The sequence below is a fragment of the Accipiter gentilis genome, chromosome 16, assembly GCF_929443795.1.
Source record: "Accipiter gentilis chromosome 16, bAccGen1.1, whole genome shotgun sequence".
Taxonomy (NCBI): Eukaryota; Metazoa; Chordata; class Aves; order Accipitriformes; family Accipitridae; genus Astur; species Astur gentilis.
In genome coordinates, this window is record NC_064895.1 from 1,445,586 (window position 1) to 1,466,049 (window position 20,464).

General features: G+C 47.2%; 1 protein-coding gene across 3 annotated transcripts; it reads left to right on the forward strand.

Moving 5' to 3' along the window:
• Nucleotides 1–3,299: 3,299 nt before the first annotated feature.
• On the forward strand, nucleotides 3,300–20,240 carry SLC48A1 (solute carrier family 48 member 1). Of its 3 annotated transcripts, none has more exons than XM_049818744.1 (3): nucleotides 3,300–3,453; nucleotides 15,110–15,277; nucleotides 17,220–20,240. In XM_049818744.1, exons 1-3 carry the CDS (start codon nucleotides 3,315–3,317, stop codon nucleotides 17,354–17,356), a joined length of 444 nt encoding a protein of 147 aa, XP_049674701.1. In that variant the 5' UTR covers nucleotides 3,300–3,314; the 3' UTR covers nucleotides 17,357–20,240. The 3 variants fall into 3 exon arrangements, with proteins under 3 accessions (XP_049674701.1, XP_049674702.1, XP_049674703.1); XM_049818745.1 differs by lacking the exon at nucleotides 3,300–3,453 and adding an exon at nucleotides 8,619–8,742; XM_049818746.1 differs by lacking the exon at nucleotides 3,300–3,453 and adding an exon at nucleotides 8,803–12,154.
• The last annotated feature ends 224 nt before the right edge of the window (nucleotides 20,241–20,464 follow it).

Sequence of the window (20,464 nt, forward strand, 5' to 3'; positions counted from 1 at the left end):
TCCACGAGACCACTTTATTCCACTTTCCAAAGCAGCATTTACTCTTTCGCAGTATTTACCCACATTGACATCCTGTTTTCTATGGGAAAAGTCCAACATCTCCCGAACCCATCACCCACCCTGGAGACAGATCTACCCACTTGTGATCGCCAGATCCCTCCTGCAGCCTTTTAAAAGACACATTGACCATCTCTGAGGTTGAACTAAGTGATAGGCCTGCTCCCCAAAACCCGCTCCCCTTATTAGATCTCCCCAAATCCTTCTGGATGATTTTCTGCTGTGGCTTGATCTTCCCTAAATGATCTATTTGAGCCTTGATCATCCACACAAAAACAGACTTTCTGGTTTCTGATCAAGTCAGAGAGGTTTTCTACCCATAAAAAAATTATTCTTTTTGTCTTTGGCACCAGCCGTTCAGGCAGACTCAGCAGAGTTGGCATGACACTATAGAAGTCGTCTCCAAATTTCTGCTGGGTAATTGGCGGAAAGTAGGTGTGAGAAAAGTCTGGGCAGAGAGAATGGAGATGGAGCTGATTTTACCTGTTTTGACACAGAATAGCTGACTGGTGTTTGCTGACGCCGCTTATTGTGCTTTCAGCTATGTGCACGCGGCATCTGAATTCCTGTGGTGGCTGCAGGAGGCATCAGGAAAGAGGGGTTTTTGCAGGTCTCAAGGCTTTTATGCTAGAAAACCACTAACAGCATGTCCTTCCCCCAGCCAAAGGCACCCAAGACAAGCAGATCTTTGCAGCCATCCATTCCAAGGGCACCCGATATTTTATTAATGTCACCGAGTCTTTGAGGACTGTGCTCAGCCCTGGGATGCGTCAGGCTGAGACTCGGCATTGCTGAACTCAAACGAGCTGCAAGATTATCCATGTTTTCACCAGTGACCGTGACCGATGCGCGTTCAGCACCTCAGGCATGAGGTGTGCACAGAATAACATCCCATGGCGCGGTCCGAGAAATGCCGTTTCTCCTCCAAGCCCTGCGGTGAGCTCCCCCGTGAATTTTTCCGATTCTTCAGCCAAGAATGTGATAAGGCTTCACGGGTCGGTCACACTGCATAAACATTTTCTCCGCTCTCAGATCCCATGACCTGCTCTTGAACTGGCAGAGCTGAATCCTCAGCCACATCTCTCGGCCCCAATGAATGTCAACATTTGCAGACCTGCCGTGACTGTCCTCATCATCATGTCCTCCAAAAAATGAGTATCCTCCACATCCTCCCCACGTTCTCCGATGGTTTGTCACTTGTTCCCCTCCACTCAGCACTCGTTGCACCACATCTGGATGCTGTGACCAGTTTTGGTCCACCAGTATGAGATAGATGTCAATGAACTGGAGTGAATTCAATGAATGGCCACCAAGATGGTTGGAGGCTGGAGCATGGTTGGAAGCTGGAGATTCTCCATGAGGAGAAGCTGAGGAAATGGGGTTTGTCCAACCTAACGAACAGAAAAGTCTTGGGGTCACATAACAGCAGCCTTGAGCACCAAGTTGGTTGTTGAGAAGATGGAGCCAGGCTCTCCGTGGTGGTTCACAGCAGGAGGCTGAAGTCAGAGACATTCACATGGGATGTACAGAGAAACTCCATCCTTGGTGGTTTTCAAGACCTCGCTGGGTAAAGTGAAAGAGGGAAGGGGAGATGTTGTTTCAGGGATGTCTCAGACTGAAAGGGAAGGAGGCTGCTGCCATCTAGAGCAGGGACTCCTCTGCGTGCGGTCACAGCGGCCAACCTGCAATTTCCCAGGCCTGGAAAGATCATCTCGGTAGAGACTAAACCCGGAAAATTAAAGAAAAAACATTATGAGCTGGAACAGAGCAAGCAATGGATTCCCAGGCTCTGGCAGAGCATCCGTCCCTGCCGTCCTTGAGCGGCAGACGATGCACCGTTTACACAAGTGCAATTAATAATTGATTCGAAATAGGTAGAAAAAGCCCATTCTCGTCTCCACCCCCACTGCAAGTTTCTGCCTCCTGGGTTTAAGCGCAGCCAAACCCAGCTGGCAGCTCAGAAAATGAAAAAATGGTTTAAAAAAAAAAAGGCGGGGGGGGGGAGAAAAAGAGAACGGAAAAGCCCCAGAACTTTTTAAGAACTTTTATTCGGTGCCCCCAAAGCCACAATGCCACAACCGGGCAGGATGGTGCTGGTTGAAGAAGGGAAACTGCCCGAGAGAGGAAGCGAAAGCCACGCAGAGAACGTCCCCAACCCCAGGTGCTCCCCCATCTCCCAATGTCCCCGTGTCCTCACGCCTCCTGTGTCCCCCCACCTAACCCCATGCCCCCCCACGATCCCCATGTCCCCTCCCACGCCTCCGTGTGCCCATCTTCCCACCCTCGTGTCCCAAACCCATGTCCCCACGCTCTCCGTGTCTCCCTCGTGTCCCCCCATGTCCCTGTGTCCCCACCCACCCATGCCTCCATGTCCCCTGTGTCCCTCACGCCCTCCATGTCCCCCATGCCCTCCAGTGTCCCCTCGTGTCCCCACCCGTGTCCCCACACCCTCATGCACCCCCCGTGTCCCCCATGTCCCCCTGTGTCCCCAACCCTCCATGTCCCCTCCCGTGTCCCCCATGTCCCCCATGTCCCCATGCCCTCTGCTGTTCCCCCCGTGTCCCCATACCCTCATGCACCCCCCGTGTCCCCCATGTCCCCCCGTGTCTGTCCCCCCTCCATGTCCCCTCCCGTGTCCCCCACGTCCCCCGTGTCCCCCACGTCCCCCATGTCCCCACGCCCCCCATACCCTCCGCTGTCCCCCCCGTGTCCCCACGCCCCCCATGTCCCCCATGCCCTCCAGTGTCCCCTCGTGTCCCCACCCGTGTCCCCACACCCTCATGCACCCCCCGTGTCCCCCATGTCCCCCCGTGTCTGTCCCCCCCTCCATGTCCCCTCCCGTGTCCCCCACGTCCCCCATGTCCCCACGCCCCCCATACCCTCCGCTGTCCCCCCATGTCCCCACGCCCCCCATACCCTCCGCTGTCCCCCCGTGTCCCCACACCCTCATGCACCCCCCGTGTCCCCCATGTCCCCCGTGTCTGTCCCCCCCTCCATGTCCCCTCCCGTGTGCCCCACGTCCCCCGTGTCCCCCACGTCCCCCATATCCCCACGCCCCCCATACCCTCCGCTGTCCCCCCATGTCCCCACGCCCCCCATACCCTCCGCTGTCCCCCCGTGTCCCCACGCCCCCCCGTGTCCCCCCACCACGTCCCCACCCCGCGCCTCCCCTCGGTCCTCCCGTCCGCCAGGGGGCGCGCTAGCAGAGGGCGGGGCCGGGTGTGGGCGGGGCGGGGCGGCGGCGCAGCAGTGCTCCGATGGCGGTGAGCCGGGCGCTCGCTATCCGCTTGGCCTACGCGGCGGTCGGTGCCCTCATGGGCTTTTCGGTCTTTTTCACCTGGAGCCTGGCACCGACCTTCCGACAACCCGCTACGGCGGCGGCGGGGGGGCTCTCGGGTACGAGGTAGCGGGGGGAAGGCGGCGGGGCGGGGCGCTGGCGCCGCCTGAGGGAGCTCCCGCAGCGGGGCCCGCCGGTGGGTGCTGAGGGAGGGTGTGAGGGGGGTGCTGGGGGGGAGGGGTGTGAAAGGCCGTGGGGTGCCTTCCCTTGGGGGTGACGGGCCGTGGGGTGCCTTCCCTTGGGGGTGAAAGGCCGTGGGGTGCCTTCCCTTGGGGGTGATGTGCTGTGGGGTGCCTTCCTTTGGGGGTGACGGTCAGTGGGGTGCCTTCCCTTGGGGGTGATGGGCCGTGGGGTGCCTTCCTTTGGGGGTGACGGTCAGTGGGGTGCCTTCCCTTGGGGGTGATGGGCCGTGGGGTGCCTTCCCTTGGGGGTGACGGTCAGTGGGGTGCCTTCCCTTGGGGGTGATGTGCCGTGGGGTGCCTTCCTTTGGGGGTGAAGGGCCGTGGGGTGCCTTCCCTTGGGGGTGAAAGGCCATGGGGTGCCTTCCCTTGGGGGTGATGTGCCGTGGGGTGCCTTCCCTTGGGGGTGATGTGCCGTGGGGTGCCTTCCTTTGGGGGTGACGGTCAGTGGGGTGCCTTCCCTTGGGGGTGATGTGCCGTGGGGTGCCTTCCCTTGGGGGTGAAAGGCCGTGGGGTGCCTTCCCTTGGGGGTGACGCGCCGTGGGGTGCCTTCCCTTGGGGGTGAAGGGCCGTGGGGTGCCTTCCCTCGGGGGTGACGGTCAGTGGGGTGCCTTCCCTCGGGGGTGACGGGCCGTGGGGTGCCTTCCCTCGGGGGTGAAAGGCCGTGGGGTGCCTTCCCTTGGGGGTGACGGTCAGTGGGGTGCCTTCCCTTGGGGGTGATGTGCCGTGGGGTGCCTTCCCTTGGGGGTGACGGTCAGTGGGGTGCCTTCCCTTGGGGGTGATGTGCCGTGGGGTGCCTTCCTTTGGGGGTGAAGGGCCGTGGGGTGCCTTCCCTTGGGGGTGACGCGCCGTGGTGTGCCTTCCCTTGGGGGTGACGGTCAGTGGGGTGCTTTCCCTTGGGGGTGAAGGGCCGTGGGGTGCCTTCCCTTGGGGGTGACGCGCCGTGGGGTGCCTTCCCTTGGGGGTGACGGTCAGTGGGGTGCCTCCCTTTGGGGGTGATGGGCCATGGGGTGCCTTCCCTTGGGGGTGACGGGCTGTGGAGTGGGTGCCTTTGCCTCAGTGCTGCTGCGGGTGATCCCTGGGGTGAGGGGAGATGGTGTGGGAGGGGGGGGTGAGTAGTGCTGCCCCGGGAGTGCAGACCCCCTCAGGAAGCACCTGTGAGGGTGGGTGAGCCCAGAGCCCCCCCCCCCCCGCCATCACCTCATCCTGGGTGCATGGTCTTACCTGGCCAAAAATGACCAAGCGGCCTGCAAATGGAAGGGAAGCGATAGCTGGTGGTTGGGGATGGTGTTGAGGCCAGGCCGCCGGTGTGTGGCAGCTCCCTTGCTTTCATGATGTGTGCATTGGTTTTCTTGGCATGTTGGTGGTGAAGGTGGCAAAACTGGGCTTGTGGGGTGTGTGTGGGGGGAAAAAGCTCTGTCTGGTGGCTAGAGCAGATGACAACAGGATGTGGTTTTGGGACTTGAGTGGGCTATGCTCTGTTTTGGGAAGCCTGCAGGTGACTCTTTCCCGATTTGCCCAGGAATTCCTGACCTGGAGGGGCTTGTTGTGCCTGCAAGGGAGTGACTTTTAATAAAAACTGTTTGTGAACTGTAGCTCACAGTGTCTGGTTGTATTTCCAACTTGAAATGCAAACCCATGGTTTGTGGGACACGTTAACTGCATCTGTTGATAGTCATCCCTTGGGGAAAAAAGAAAGTCAATTTAGGTATTTTATAACCTCTCTGCTGGTGAAGAGGGAATTGTTCTTCCCCTTGGTCCCAAGAAGATTTTTGCAATGATGTCTAGTAAAATTGCTGTTTGTGGTGGAATAGCTTTAGTTAATGATGGTGTACAACTCGCTATGTTATGGCGGGAAAACTTCTAAAAGTTTGAGGCTTAAGTTGTGTGTGGCCATCAGAGTAGGTATGTCCACATCCACAGGCTAGCCAGCATTTTTACAGAAAAGAGGATTTTATTTCAAAGTTATAGTTGAAAGCTTTGTTGACTTTCCTAGTAAAATTTTGGTCTGGCAACCTGTGTTTGTGTGCTCTGTATTTTCAGGAAAGAAAAGAAAAACGCCAGCCTCCTAACATTTATACCCCTGTAAGCATTTGTGCCAGATGCTCTGAAACAGGTGTTTGGGCTACTTGTTATACAGGCCAGAAGCTGTAAGCTGCATCTTAACGTCCACTGGAATCAGTGAGATTCAGATACCTACATTGGTTGTGGACCTTAGTTAATGATTGGGTTGGAGCAGAACATTGTCCTCTTGGTTTGTCAGCTCAGCCACTCATGGCTTTCTCTGGCTGAGTACCTGGAGGAAGAGTAGAAAGTGAAGTTAAACTTTGTAAAGAATCTGGCTTGCTTCTGCTGCGTGAGCAACACCAGTGCTCCCATGTACCTCTTGGTATTTACTGTGCTGTCTGCAGCTGTGAGGTGCAGGGTTGTGGTTGTCTCTCTGCTTCCTCTCCCTCCAAAGAGTGTGAATTCCAGCTGGAATTGGAATTAAGCAGAGAACTTCCAACACCTCGCTTTACTAGGTGGCACAAAGAAAGTTGGAGTGCTGTACCCCAGAAATGCACAAGAAAATAACAAGTAATATTTTATGCTGCGTGCTGTCTTTGTGTTCACAGAGGAATTTTGGAAGTCTGCATTCTAGAAGGAGCTTGGTGAGAAAGCAGAGAGAGGAACCATCCTGTACTTTCGGTGCTGAAGTTATTTAGATTATTGTCTGCCAGGAGAAGGAGGTTTGTGTGCTGGTTAATTACCAGGTAATTCAAGCTAGTTAAGGTAATGAGGAGCAAGGTAAGCAAGAAATAAAATTAGGAAAAAAAAAAAGTCATTTGTTAGGTTGGACTCTGAATTTGTGTGCTCTCAAACATCTATTGAAATGTATATAGGTAGAGTCACAGTAGGATCACAAAGCCTCAGAAACAGATTAAGAAATGTATGTTCTGGTGTGAGATAAAGCTGATTTAAGGGGTTCCTGTCATCTTAAATTCATGGCTGCTTTTTCCTGCCCTTCTGCTTTGCTTTTCTACCCCCTCAATGTCTTAATACGTGAAGTGTGCTCCAGAAGTGTGCTCCAGACATTTGAGATGATACTTTTATTTTAGGCTGCCACCCCTGAACTGAGGATATGTAGTGAGCTGTCTCACAAATGTTGTTATCCCCGTGACGGAGGGGTCGGAAGGGAGTTGGGAATAAACCCACTTGTGTATGGGGAGGACCTTTTAGATTCATTCTGTTGCTAGACAAATGTTAAAGTCAAGTTGTGCCCTCTGTTCACTCCTAGCCTTTACAAATCGACATTTCATGTCCTGCACACTGGAGCCTGCATGGGTAGAGAGCTAAGTGTTGCTTGTTTAGTTGTGGAGGAGCCAAAAAAAAAAAAAAAAGCCATGGTTTTTTCTGTGTGTTGAAGCTAAGGCTACTTGCTGAAGTAAGATTGTTCTCGGAAAAAGACTCATGGTGTGTAGGTGGTTTGCATTATGCTTAGACACTATGGATACTTCAGTTTCAGGTAAGCAGGGCGTTCACTTGGTTTGTTTCTGGCATGCTTCATTAAATCACCCGTTTTTTATCGTAACATGCTAACTAGTGCTTACTTCTACTGGCAGAGAATGGCAGGAAAGGAAGTGGGCGAGCTTCTGAAATTTTCCGCCGAGTAGACATTTCAAAGTTAATTGTCAGGCATCGTTTTGTGCCCTTCAGTCTACTAATAAGCCTGTTGCAACTTTCTGCATGTTGCACAGGATAACATAATGCAGAAAGATGGCTTCTCTCCCAAAATGTGTGACCCAGCTTGAGTGCTGGGGTGCAGCGTGTGCGCTGCTGTGGCTGGTGTCATTGTGAAATCAAACTCCTGTGCTGGAGGTGCGTTTGCTGTGCTGGGTGGGTTCAGTGTCTTTAGCACAAACGGGGGTTTTGGCCCATGTGCCTTTTTCATTCAGAAGCTTCAAAAAGCGATCTGAGCACCTGTGAGTGAGTTGCAGGTTGGGCTGTTGTGGCTGGGAGCTCTGACATTGTGTGTGTGGGGCAGAAAATTGTTTAGGCTGGTGTATTTGGCAGCTTTGCAGCAGTTCCTTGTTAATATGCCTCTGATTAAGCTGAGGCTTTGCCTGCCAGCCTTCTCTGTGAGTGTGTGTTTGTACATGTTTATCTAGTTTTAACTATCTTTCTGGTTTTCTCATCACCTCCTGTGTGTTTGTCATTGCTTTTCTCTTGCCTGTGTTGGTGAGATGGATTGCAGCCTGCTGCAGCTTTTGTTGATGTGCCGTTGTTTTGTCAGGGACCTGTGTTTTAGGATGTTTATCCATATACTTCCTCTCTGTAAGAAGTCCTACTGATTCCTGTATCATTAGGAGTCTGTATCTGTCTCTCCGTAATCAGTTTATTTATCTTTTGCTTATCTTCTAGAGAACCTTTCCTGCTACATTTTGCATTGAAATCTGCCCTCCACTGCTGCTTGTACTAACTCTCATTTGCTCTGATACATTTCCTATAATTTGAAGTAAAGACTTGGATACTTATTTACTCCAAGTTCTTGTATTAAAGTTCTGTGGAGGGAAAATTGCCACATACTGATGAGTCTGTAACTAGAGCCCTCAGTTACCTCTCATTATGAAACCAGAAGCATGTAATTTAAGGTGCTGAGCAAACTACCTTTCCAGTCTTTCCGGTTGGCTTTCATAATAATAAACCCCACACACAATGCCTAGTAAAATCAACTCACTAATCCTCAAAATCTTAAATATGCCTCTGGGCATGCATACTTGGGAATTTTGGAATCATCTTAAATCAGATACAGACCTTCTGTATCATATCCTTGTTTTAAAGAGAAACACCCCATTGAGTGCTTCTGATAACCTGAGGGACAGCAACTTAATTGACTAATCACAGGACCCAGAAAGTCATTCCTGAGTTAATACTGGCTGTCTTGGTGGTTTTCTATTTAATTTTGAGCTAGTCACAGTGGCTTCTATAATTTACTGCTTGTTTGTATGTTTGACCTTCTCCCCTCACTGTCTTAAATTAATATTTTTCTTTTTTTTTTTAAGTAGGCCATGAATCTCTAAGCATCTCTGCTGTTTTCATTCTGCCAGAGGCAGTTTAAAAGAGAAGAAAGCAATTAAATGTTTTCAGGATGTATCCAGCCCTTTCCTGAGTGGCTTTTAATGTTCTTGTGTATGTATCTTCTCTTTTTAAATTTAATAGAAAGAGAGGGGGTTTTTTTCCGCTCCAAAGAGACTTTATTGGCTGTTTCCAAGCTGCTCAGATATTTCTGGCAAAATATAGAGCTTGTGCTTTGCAAATATAATGTGGACCAGATATTAAAGCAGCTGCAAAGAAGATGAAACACAAAATGTACTTTTCAGACACTTGAAACTTTAAAAATATCTGGTAAGTGAAAGTAGTAGAAGCTAGTTTATGCTGAACACGGTATCTGTTGCGTACAAAAGTAGTGATTCTCTGGTAACTAATCGACCTTCCATATTTATGCAAACTGGCTTGTTCCCTATCCAGGGCTGGAATAGCATGGCCCAAAAGCATTGCAGCAATGGAGGAAAGCATTTTTAAATGTTTGGATTTGCTTATAAAATACTACATATTGTTTGAATAAGGTTTGGCTCGTGACTGCTTTAGTCCATCGTCTTAGGGAATGGAGAAAAGGGAGGGAGGCATGCTAAAAGAAAATGCAGAAAAGACTGCACGTGGCTTATGCTTAATCATAATTTAGTTAAGTTGTGAGGAGAGAATGAGTCCCTCCTAAGTGCTGCTGATGTGCTGGAAAATGTGATGATTTCATCTTAAATGTGAATGGTACAGGCACAGAGCGTCTGAAATCTGTACATCTTGTTTCCTGCTTCTGAAAATGGCTGAGCAGACCGACTCGGTGCTGAACAACAAGCTGAAATGCCAGGTTTTTCTTCTTGCACGTGTGCGACCCAATCTGCTTTCCTCCGAACCAAAACGTCCTGTAATATTAAAGCTCTCAATTGCACGTGTCCAGAGGGAAATTTTGCCAAGTGAAAACCAGTTTTCACTAGAATACTCCAAAGACTCCTCTCCTTCGAGAGCTGTTTTCCTAAAATATTTCAGTGTTGATCCCCAGCTATTTTGGCAGAAGAGCTGTTCAAGAAAACCCATTTTTAACCTCTTCCAAAAACAGCTGAGGCTGAGTTAGCTTGGCTTTAGCTCCCGGAAGAAAACATTTTACCCTTTCTGGGAGTCAACCAGACAAAGCAAAGTTTTCAAAACTTAGAAATGGCAAAACGAACTTAGGTTGGCAAAGCTCAGGCTCCTTTTGGAGTAGGTATTTCTAATGCTCCAGCCAGAGTAATAGAGTTTATAAAAGAAGATTGTTTAGACAGAAAATGACTGAAGGCTTTGTAAGCACTCTGAAAGAAAATCTTCTAATTGATCACCATAGGCTTCATATTTTCCAGGACTATGCAAGTAGTTTTTAATATTGTTTTTCAGTTTTATTGTCATTTTGTTTGCCATCTTCTTGGTCTGCCATTATCAACATTCATTTTGAGTTTCAGAAGGTGGGAATAAGAATGCTCTTTGCAGAATAGCTTCTGTGTGAATGTGTGTGCTTGGTTTTTTGGCTTCTGTTGCACATTTGTTGTTTTTTCCTAGAATCTGCAACGCCCATTAGTGTTGTACACAGTGTCCTGCCACAGCATGGAAACGTGGCCTGACATGTTTGGCCTCTGGCTGCTCTGACCTCAGGGAAGGCAGCTGTGCTGTTATTCCCTGTCAACAATGCAACTTGTTTTGCTGGGACCGAAGAATTGGTCAGTGATGAGCAGGGGTCTGAGAAAACCTTTTGTTTGTCACAGTTTTTGTTTTTATGTTTGGAGAAAGGGAAAGTTTGTTTCACTTGAGCTAAAGTATGCCAAACTTTCGAAAGGGCTTATCAAAATATTTAGATATTGGTGTTTTTCTGTATGAGGTTACAGATTGAGGGATTGCTTTTGAACTTGTCTTTTAGAATTTATTTAAACTTGTTCCAAGTATGCTGTAAGTTTTTGTATTTTAAATAGGAATTAATCTTGTCAAAATACCTGTTAACTTATGTTTAAAAAAAACCTGCCTCTGTCACTGTTGTTTCAGATGTACTCATGGTTGTTTGATGGGCCAGTTTCCTTTTCCTGCAGCTTTGTGTACTTGGGATAATTAGTTTTTGATTTAGAGGTAACTTTCCCGTTGCTCTATGTCGGAAATCCCTTGATTGTGTCTTACTGAGCCACTCTCAATTTAGGGTCATTCCAACCATGATGTGTGGGGTAAATCCACCAAGACAAATGTTTCTCTGAAAGGGGTGTAAGATTTTTTTATGTTATTTTAAGCAGGCGATGTAACTGGAGCTGACAAGCACCAACGCTACTCCAGGGCTGCACCTGCAGGTTCAGGTATTGCTTCTGTGTATGAATGCAAAGCGCATTTGTGAAGGAGGAAGGGATTTGGGGGAATCGCCTGAAGTAAAAAAGAAAACCTGAAGATCCTGCAGTTAATCATTCCATGCTTTAAATGAGGCAAAACTTTTATTTCCTATTCCAGTAAAAACTGTTTCAAAAACTGTGTTTTTCAAGTTGTACAGCTGAATGAATTAGCTGCTCTTCTATTACCTACATGTAGCTAATGAGTTGGTGTTAAACCTGCAAACCTTTTGCTCTCAAGGTCTGCAAAGTGAGAATTTTCACATTAATTAAAAATACTAGTATGGTTTTCGTTTCTCTGTGTGATAACGAAAGTCTTTTCTGTAAATCAGTACACCTAATTTGTTCTTCTCGCCACTTAGCTTATGTATATTGGTGAATAGGAGGTGATGTTTCTTTTCCTGAAGCCAATTTCAGTTGAATTAAACATGAATCAAATGCTCCATTCCAGCATTCATGGAGACTTTTCCTCTGGAGTTAGTTAGAAATAGTGTGGGTTTTTTTTCCTGCTGAATACTGTATGTAGTTAAGCAGTTAGTTTAAAGAAGGCTTTTTAGAAAAGGTACATGTTTTCCTGTATTTAAGCGTTTGGTTAGTGATAACTATATTTAGCAATAGACTCTGCTTAAATTAGATTCCCTGCAATAATTGTGTTTTCTTCGTGTGTTCAGGCTCTAAGCTGGATTTGCCATGCCCTACTATTACATAGCTTCATCCCACTTGGGATGCCCCTTCTATTCACATGTGTTTGTCAACATCTGGATGGTGGTTTTGCTTTCTTTTGTGGCTGTTCCCTAGTTCTGAGCAGCACTGGTGTGGTTCAGGTGCTGGCCTGAGTATGATCTCACAAGCTCAGGATGAGCAGATTAAGCAATTGAAAAAAGCAAGTCCTGTTCTCATTTCTCCTACCTGTCCCTGAATGCACGCCACCAGTATTTATTATGCCAGTGCTGATGTTTTTCAGACAGTGTTGTGAGCTGATTTAATGTGTTGGAATGCTTTTCTACCACTTTAGGAAAAAAAAGAAAGGTCAACTGCTCTGCAAGCTGGATAGCCTCACCAATGGTTCCGAGTGGTGTAGCAGTCTAAGGGAGAGGAGGCAAACATGCAGCTGGAGCTGGAAGAGACTCCTTTCCCCTCTATTTCACATGGTAAAGAACGTGATGTTGGCTGAGCTGCCTGTAAAAGGATACCCCGTCTTTAATGACCGTGTGACCAAGCTCGTCCTTCAGCACATGGTGAAGTTGTCATGAGGCTTTTTTGCTTAGTCATATGTGAGGCAGTTACTCTAGATGTTAAGACTTAAGCGAACACAACAGTTTGCCAAATAGCTTCCTTTCAAGTACTGAGTCAGCCTTTAGGGTCAGGGGGAGCTGCAGGGTCAGGCCTGGCAGTGGGGGCAAGATCAAGTGACAGCTCACGTGCTGCCTCTGCTCTCCCCGCGCCGCAGAGCTTTCAGAGCATCAGCGGCAGTTTTGGTGTGGAAACACCAGCAACTTGACTCAGCAGTTCAAATAAATTGTGCCAAGTCATCTGAAAGCGCTGGGAGGGGGAAGCAGCTTGTTTTGCTGACTGAAAACCACAAGTTGCCCATTTTTTAAAAAAATGTGAGTTGAACTTGCTAGAGCACAAGCTTAAAGGTAATATGAAGTCGAGGAAGTGGTGATTTAGCAAGCTGAGTGATAGGGTTTTCCACCAAATCCCATGGCAGGCTTTTTGAACAGCATTGCCAACGCAATTATGGTCTTCTGCATCTGCAGAGCTCTGAAATATCTTCCGCCAGCTTTGTGATCTCTAGCACGCATGCGTAGTGGTAGCCTGTGTGGAATCAGACATGGAAAAGCAATATCTGTAGCTGACTTGACGAGAGTCTCTGAATTAAAATCCTGACTGCCTGGAGCCAGAAAACATGCTTATATACCCCTTAGGTACAGCGGGTCCAACCAGATAAAGTAAACTGATTCTGCCTTTCGTGTTCACTCTCATAAAAAGTCTGTGAGCTCCATCTGTCCTGGATATCAGCACTTCACCATGGGGTTTTTGGTTCACTCTGAGTGCTTTTGCTTTCACTTTTATGGTTTTGGGGTTTTTTTTTGAAGGTTGTCCTTTTTCCACCCACCTCTTTTGCGGGCCACCACTGAGGGATTTTTGACTTTCTGTGCCCCATCCCAAGACATTGAAGAGGCAAAAAGCATTGCCAGGGTTCTCCTGTATAGCCTGGAACTGACTTTGTGTGTATTCAGCTTCATTTGATGTGCACCTGCAGTGCATCTGTTGTCCATGTGGGCGGCAAGGTCAGAAAACCTGCTAGAAATGAGCTGAAAGCTGCCTGGGAGCTGAAAAGCGAGTCCAGTGGGTTTGTACAGCAAGTCTCGACTGTGCTCATCTATGACTTTTGACGCAGTTCTTTTTCTCTGTGCTATAATACGTTCTTTTAAGCCTTGGGAAGCTTTGGGTATAATGACCGTATCCAATAACAAATGAGCTCTGGCAAGACTTGTGGCTGTCCTTAGTATTAAAATGTTTATCTTGTAGCGGGCAAGGCTGGTTTTCGCTTCCTTTGATGTTGAGAAGTAGCCGCAGAGGGAGGTCTGTGTTATTGCAGGATACCATATAAAGCAGCCTGGTATTTTAGCAGTGGTGTCATTTTTTTTTATTATTATTATTATTTTTTTCCCCTGCTGCCCTTAAAATAAAATCTGGAAAGGAGGTGGCAGCAAAGGAGAAATACAAGCCAGTTAGTTGCACCACTGGAGGTTCAAATTTCAGAAGTGCCGCCGAGCTCTTTGCCAAAATGAGTCAAATGTTTGAAGTCTGTAAAGTGGCTCTAACTATAGGTTGAGTTAGCGGCTTAAAGAGATTTAGTCATACTCTTCAGCGCTGAGACTTAAACAGAGGAACAGCTTGCTATAATTGGAGTTGGTGATGTTGCTTGTAGTTGGGATTGTATAATGGGGAACGACAGGCAGCCTTGTTCTGGCGGGTTATAAAACTTTGACAGGCTTTAAGCATGTGAATGGACAGTTCTTGTATTGGGTGTCTCTTCTAATTTTTTTTCTGAAGTGTGGTGAAAAGGTAGCAGTTTTTAGAACAAGATTAGGGAAGGATGCATTGTTTTTCCCTCTGTCAGAAACTGTTTACAGCTGTTACTTGGATGCTTTCATCCCCTTTTTTTCCTTCTGATTCTTCCCGTTTGACAAGGGAGTTGAAACTTGGTTATGGACTAGTCACCTAAGCTTAGGGAAATGCCTTTTGCTGTTCCTATTAAAGCCATAGTGAATTTGGCTGTTCTTAAAAAATGTATATATAAACTATACATGCTCAGGTATTTGTCTGGTTACGTAATCCAGACGTTTTGGGCCAGACCCAAAAGCACGGCGTTAGATTTAGGCCACCTTAAACACTTAGTGAACATGCTTTCCCATAACTGGGAATTGTATGTACGAATCATCTGGGAGCTGAACTTCTACATCCCTTTACTTGAAACACTTGAAGTGTTTGGAAGGGATTTGTATAAATGGACTCTTTATGAAGTTAACTAGAGATAGGTTGGAGCTAAAGGGCATGATGTGAAACGCTGAGTACTGAACAGGTCCTGTATATCTTGATTTAGGTGTCTAAAACCAGTGGTCATGTAGTGGTGCTCTTCATCATCGTTTCCATATGTAAAAGGAGCTGCCTGGCCTTTGTGAAAAGGTGCACTAATTCTTGCCAAGTGCTTGGCTTGCTACGTGTAATGTCACGAAAGCTGTATGGAGGATTAAATAAAACTGCACTGAGTATGCATTAAATGGGGAATCCATTCAGTGAATGAAGTCCTTTCTGTGCCAGCCGAAAGGACTTACAGCCATCTTGTGTAATCAAGATCTGTATCTTAAAGCCTGTGCGGAATGCAGGGGGTCTGGGGTGGTCTTGGGGAGTGATGCTTGTGCAGGCAGCCGTTTATTCTGATATTTTGCCTCTCTTTTGGGGGGGGACATGGCCATGAAGCATTAGTGTTCCTTGGTGTGTCATATGGGGTTTAATGAGATGTATATTTATTAGACACCTTTCTGTGTTGCCGTGTGATGCATGGAACTGATTCCCCTTGCTGTCTAATTGAGCAGGTGTTCTGGCGCTCTGGGCCCTAATCACGCATGTGATGTATGTGCAGGATTACTGGAGGACCTGGTTAAAAGGGCTGAGGTTCTTCCTCTTCATCGGGATCCTCTTCTCAGCTCTCTCAGTGGTGGGATTCTGCACATTCCTTGTTCTGGCCATCACCAAGCACCAGTGTAAGTACTTTGTTGCAGCAGGCAACTGGGAGAAATGACTAGTGATGCTGGGATTACTGGGATGGGATGTGAAGGAACAGAAGAGCCGGCAAAGCAGAGTTGGGGTGCGAATCTGGAGGTGCTCCTGCCATCTCTTCTGAGAAGTGTTGAGATAATTTTGTGGAGGGGCTGCAAGGATGCCATTGCGTTTCATTTTTCTGCTGTGATATCTTGATGCCACGAGTAATTCTGCTGCCTGATGAGTGCCACTCCCTTAGGGCATGATAGCTGCCTTGATAGGCCTGGTCTATAGGACTGCTGGCAGGCAGTCCATGTTTTCCAGCGTTGTTTCCTATAGGAACTGGAATTTACTTATTTCTATGACAAATGAAGGGAGTGCTCTTAAACGTTGTCTCTTCAGCACTCATAAAACAGGTGGGTGAGGATATTGAAATCCAAACACAAGTCAGCAGGGTGAAAATGCCTTCTACACTTAGTCAGCATATAAAGCTGTGTTGCTATAAAATATTTAACATTGTCTAAGGAGGGTTCGCGTAATCACTCCCAGTATTTGCTTGGCAATAGACCAAAGAGAGAAAGTTTGGGGTTTGTTTTTTTTAGAAGTTGTCTGTGTTTGTTGCTTGCTGCATTTGGGCTGATAGCCACTAAGAGTCCTGTTGTTATTGTATTCATGGTGGTGGGCAAGCTGTGTTGGGGTCATAACCCACCAAAAGCACTTGGCTTAGCCTAAACACATTCCCTGTGGAGATTTGAGTGCTTCGGCCTAGTGGAAGGATATGAAAATACTCGTATGCAATTGTTAGAAATACAAATGTAAAAAGAAAACCAAATATTTTTCATCACCTCCTTTCTTGGAGACATGATGAAAAACAGGTTTTGGGAAAATTGGGGTTTTTTGAGGGAAATGGAGGTATTTTAGGGAAAGCCCTAATTTGGGGGGAAAGTAGCACATCTGCAATGGTTATTTATGTATGGAAAGTTTAGGACTGGTACATTTAATGAGTGGGTTTTACTGAGTAAGTATTGCTTTGTGTATTCTTAAAAAAAAAAAATCTATCTTTATTTTTTAATAATGGCCAAGCAGCTTGCACTTAGAGGTGGAATTGCTTTACTCATTAGGTTATGTAAGTGTATTTCAAAACTGTTGACATCTCTAGAACAAAAAAACCTAAATATTGAAAATAAGCATGAAGACTGCTGACATGCACTCAAAAAGCAGAACCATACCCACTTGACTTCAAAGTAATCCCTAAGTAGAGATGGTTTTATAATAGATAAAGAAGAAAGGTGTTCATTTGCAAAGATTCTCTAAAAATAGGCTGTTCATGTCATTCACTAGTGTGTGATTATTGCAGCACTGTATTGAAGACCTGCAGTACAGGTACACTAGTATTATATATTAAATGTTGGTCACAACGATTGGTAAAAGCATTTTTAGAAGGAGGATATATTTTATTTCCTGTTTTCCCCCAAGATGTGCAGATTTCCTCTCTCCCTGCCATGGTGGGGGAGAAGGGAGTAGTAGTAAGGCAGGGTGAGAGAAATTAAGAATTGCAGGTTGAGGTTGTTTTCTGGAGCTACGTGTTTTTGCCATCCAGGAATTTGCACAAACTCCATCCTTTGGGCCCTAAGCAAGGAGAGTTTGGGGTGGCTGAGTGGGTGACCTTACAGCTCTGAGGATCTGCCTCTCAAGAGATACTAATGACCTTCTTCAGACTGTGACCAGAGTACTCTCCTGTGGCAGAGATGAGGAAATTTTACAATCTGAGTCAGGAGAGCTGGGAATAATAAGGCACTGATTAAGCCTTGCTTGCAGAACAAGATCTTTAGATGCAGGCTGAAAATCTCCCAGGAACTAGGGGGCTGAGTTGAGTTCTTCCTGGCCAGACTGCATGAGGGATAAATGGATTTTTAAATGTATCTGTATCCTTTTCTCTCCTAGCCCTGACTGATCCCAGAAGTTACTACCTGTCATGCGTCTGGAGTTTCATCTCCTTGAAATGGGCCTTCCTGCTCAGTTTGTACGCTTACCGGTACAGGAATGAGTTTGCAGACATCAGTATCCTCAGTGACTTCTAACGCTTGGACTTCCAATCCTGTCTGAAGGTGCTGGATGTTTGAATTGCCCCCCAAAGGCATGGTAGATGCAAGAGATGTACGAGAGGCGGAGAAGGAACCCACCCAGTGCTGCTTGGTTTGTCTGTCTGCAGTAGGGGTTTTTCCTAATTGCTTTTACTCAACCATTTAAAGTTTGGCTAATGATGTCAATCTAGTCTTTCTGTAACTTCCCTGGGAGTCCTTGTGTCTGGTAGTGAGGTGAAAGACTCTACGTGCTTACACACAGCAGGCCTAGATCCACTCTTTGTGTTGCCCTGAAGTCCAGGGGAGCTTTCAAGTGGGGAGAAAGTCCTGGGCCCTCCAGGAGCTGCAGGTTCATACCTCATGGATGCAGCACCCCGACATCTTGTCCTTGTGCGTGCATCATCAGCTTGCTTCAGGTGGGTGCCCCAGATGTGTGTAGCAGCTGGTGAAAGTCAGATCCTTTTGCACTGCTCTGCTCCTCAAAAAGAAAGGGAGAGATGAGCCTTCCTTTGTGGCAGGAAGTCCCTGCGTACCTTCCAGCCAGTACCCCACATCTTCCAGTATTTTCTTTTTACACATTGTACACGAGGTCAGCTCTCCTGTGGTCTGGATGTGCCTGAAGGGATGGGTCAGCAGCAGAGAAACACTAGTCATCTCAAGGCACTGTCAGAGGTGGAGAATGTTGTTTCTGGCTGCTATCCAGGATCATTTTAAAAAGGAACTTAATACTATATTTAACACTCACATTTATAGCATGTAGAATCAGGTGTTTGGCTGAAAGATGTGCTGGGCAAAGGCTTACCTACCTGAACCTCTGGAGAATCATGAATATGATTCTTCGACAATAAAAAAAAAAAATCTTTTTGTAGGCAATACTGTGTTTCCTTTTCTTTATTCTTTACTCAGCTTCCCTGTAAAAGTCAGTAGGATGAGAGAGGGGAGGAGGCATGGTACTCAAAACCAAGAAATGTATCCAGAGTCAGCTTTCAGCAAGCCTCTGTAACCAGTGCCACCAGCATAATGCAACCAGAGATAAATTGTTGGGCTTTCATGCAGTGAGTTAAGAGGTGACAGGTCTGTATTCATGGGCTGGTGTGCCAGATACAGCTGGGCTTGACTGGCACATCTTTTGCCGGATGGCAGTGAAGCTTTCTCTGTGTTTCAGCCATGCGTGGCACTGCTCTGTCAAACCTAAAACCTGAGTGGATTTAGTGACCTCTTTAATCCCTGTGTTTTGCTCCCTGCCAGCAGCTTACCCTGAGAAGCTTGAAACCTTCAAGCGTTTACATCTTTCCTTGTTAACTGTATGTACTTCAGACCAGCTAAAGGTTTTGGGCTGCTGCTCTGGCAGAATCCAGGCTGGAGTTTTGCCATGTCAGGCAGCCGGTGATGGCTACTACAAAGTGGAAATGTCAACTTCCATGAATAATTCTATAGGTGGGTGAGAAGAGATGCAGGAAAAGCCCCCTTTCCCTGCAGACTGATGGAAGATGAAGGCGGATGTTTGAAGGAGTCTCCCAGAGCTGGTTGTCCTGGCCACTTCTCTAGGTGCTGCTGGAGCCTTCCCTGAAGTGCCTTTTCGGCAGTCTGTGGCAGAGGGTGGGTGACAGGACCTGCTCAGGGTCTTGTGACAAGTGGGGTGCGAGTGGGAGGTCCCGTGTGCTCTGTCGTCAGCCCAACTTTCCCTCGTGCCACACAAAACTCCCAGTCTGGTTTTGTGCAGCTGTCTGCTGGGGAGTATCTTGGACTGTCCTTTCTGTGTGCTTGCTTTTGTTGTGCTCTGAGCGAGCTGTGTTTGAATCCCTCTCCACACTCAAAGGCTCCATCCACACCTTTGCTGGTCTGTGTTTTGCTTTGGAAGATGAGTGGTTCAAGCACACAGTAATTCATTTGAGCTGTTGAGGGGATTTTGGAAGTGTTTGACAACACCTGTTGATTAGCGTTCTGTTTCTTGGGTAGGAAGATCCTCAAGTGACTTAACTAGATCAAGGAATGTGTAAACCTAGGTTACAGCCAGCTTTTGCCAGGGGACCTGCTGGAGTCACTAAACTCGAACAAAGGCTGGGAACGTGAAATGCGCTTACTTATGAGATTAATACTCAGGCTTTTAACTCCTAAAATCTCCCTTACTGCTGAGGTCAGGCTGCCAGCATGCCTGGCAGGGGATAGAATAGCTCATCTCGCTTCTCTGCCCAAAGCGGTACCCACTGTGGAGTTTGCAAGTGGTTTGAGCATTGGTCATTTCAATAAGCCATCTCTTGTCTTATGTTTCCCCAACACAACACTGCCCACACATTTGCTGTGCCGGTGCAAGCCCCAGCTCTGATAACCAGATTGTGGTGTGCTTGGGATGCAGAAATCCTGACACTGGTCAGGCTGATGGAGCTCTGCTACTGCCTTACAGCAAACCACTGTCTGTCACTAAATTAGAGAGCCCTCCTGTCTGCACGCCACTGGCATCTCATAGCAGCACATCAGGGGCTCCTTTCTTGGGCACATGTCCCAAAGTCCTATCAGCTTACCCTGGAGTTTTTTAAAGTTTATTTTTGTGACTGTAAATTTGCCTACAAACAGCTCACTGAATCTAACCCCTGTTTTCTCCCTGACATGTTTTAGCTCTGGAATTTATACTTGCATCTCAGCTTTTTAAAAGATTGTGTATGTAAATATATAATATATTTTTACATTGTTTATGCTTTGTTTGCACGCTTGGTGTAAGATTTGGTCCTGCGGTGGGATGGTGTAAGATTTGGTCCTGCGGTGGGATGGTGTAATTCACAGTGGGGTTCATTTGTGTGTATCCCAGTGTCTCCTTGTACTAAACCACACTATAACTTGTATGTGACACCACAGTAAGAGCAGAAATACAGTTGTCTTTCTCACCAAATCAGTGTCTGGAGTGATTTTCTCTATTAAAATTCTGTCTCTCTCTCTCCCTTGATGACCACTGGCAGGAGTATCACTCTTTGTGGGAAGGATGGGGGTGAATTGTACAAAACATTTTGCTTTTTGGGGTGATGTGGAGGCCCAGCATTTAACCCTGTCATGCTCTGTCCCTTGCATCTTTGTCAGCACCTTCAACATCTAGCTCCACAGGCAGTGATA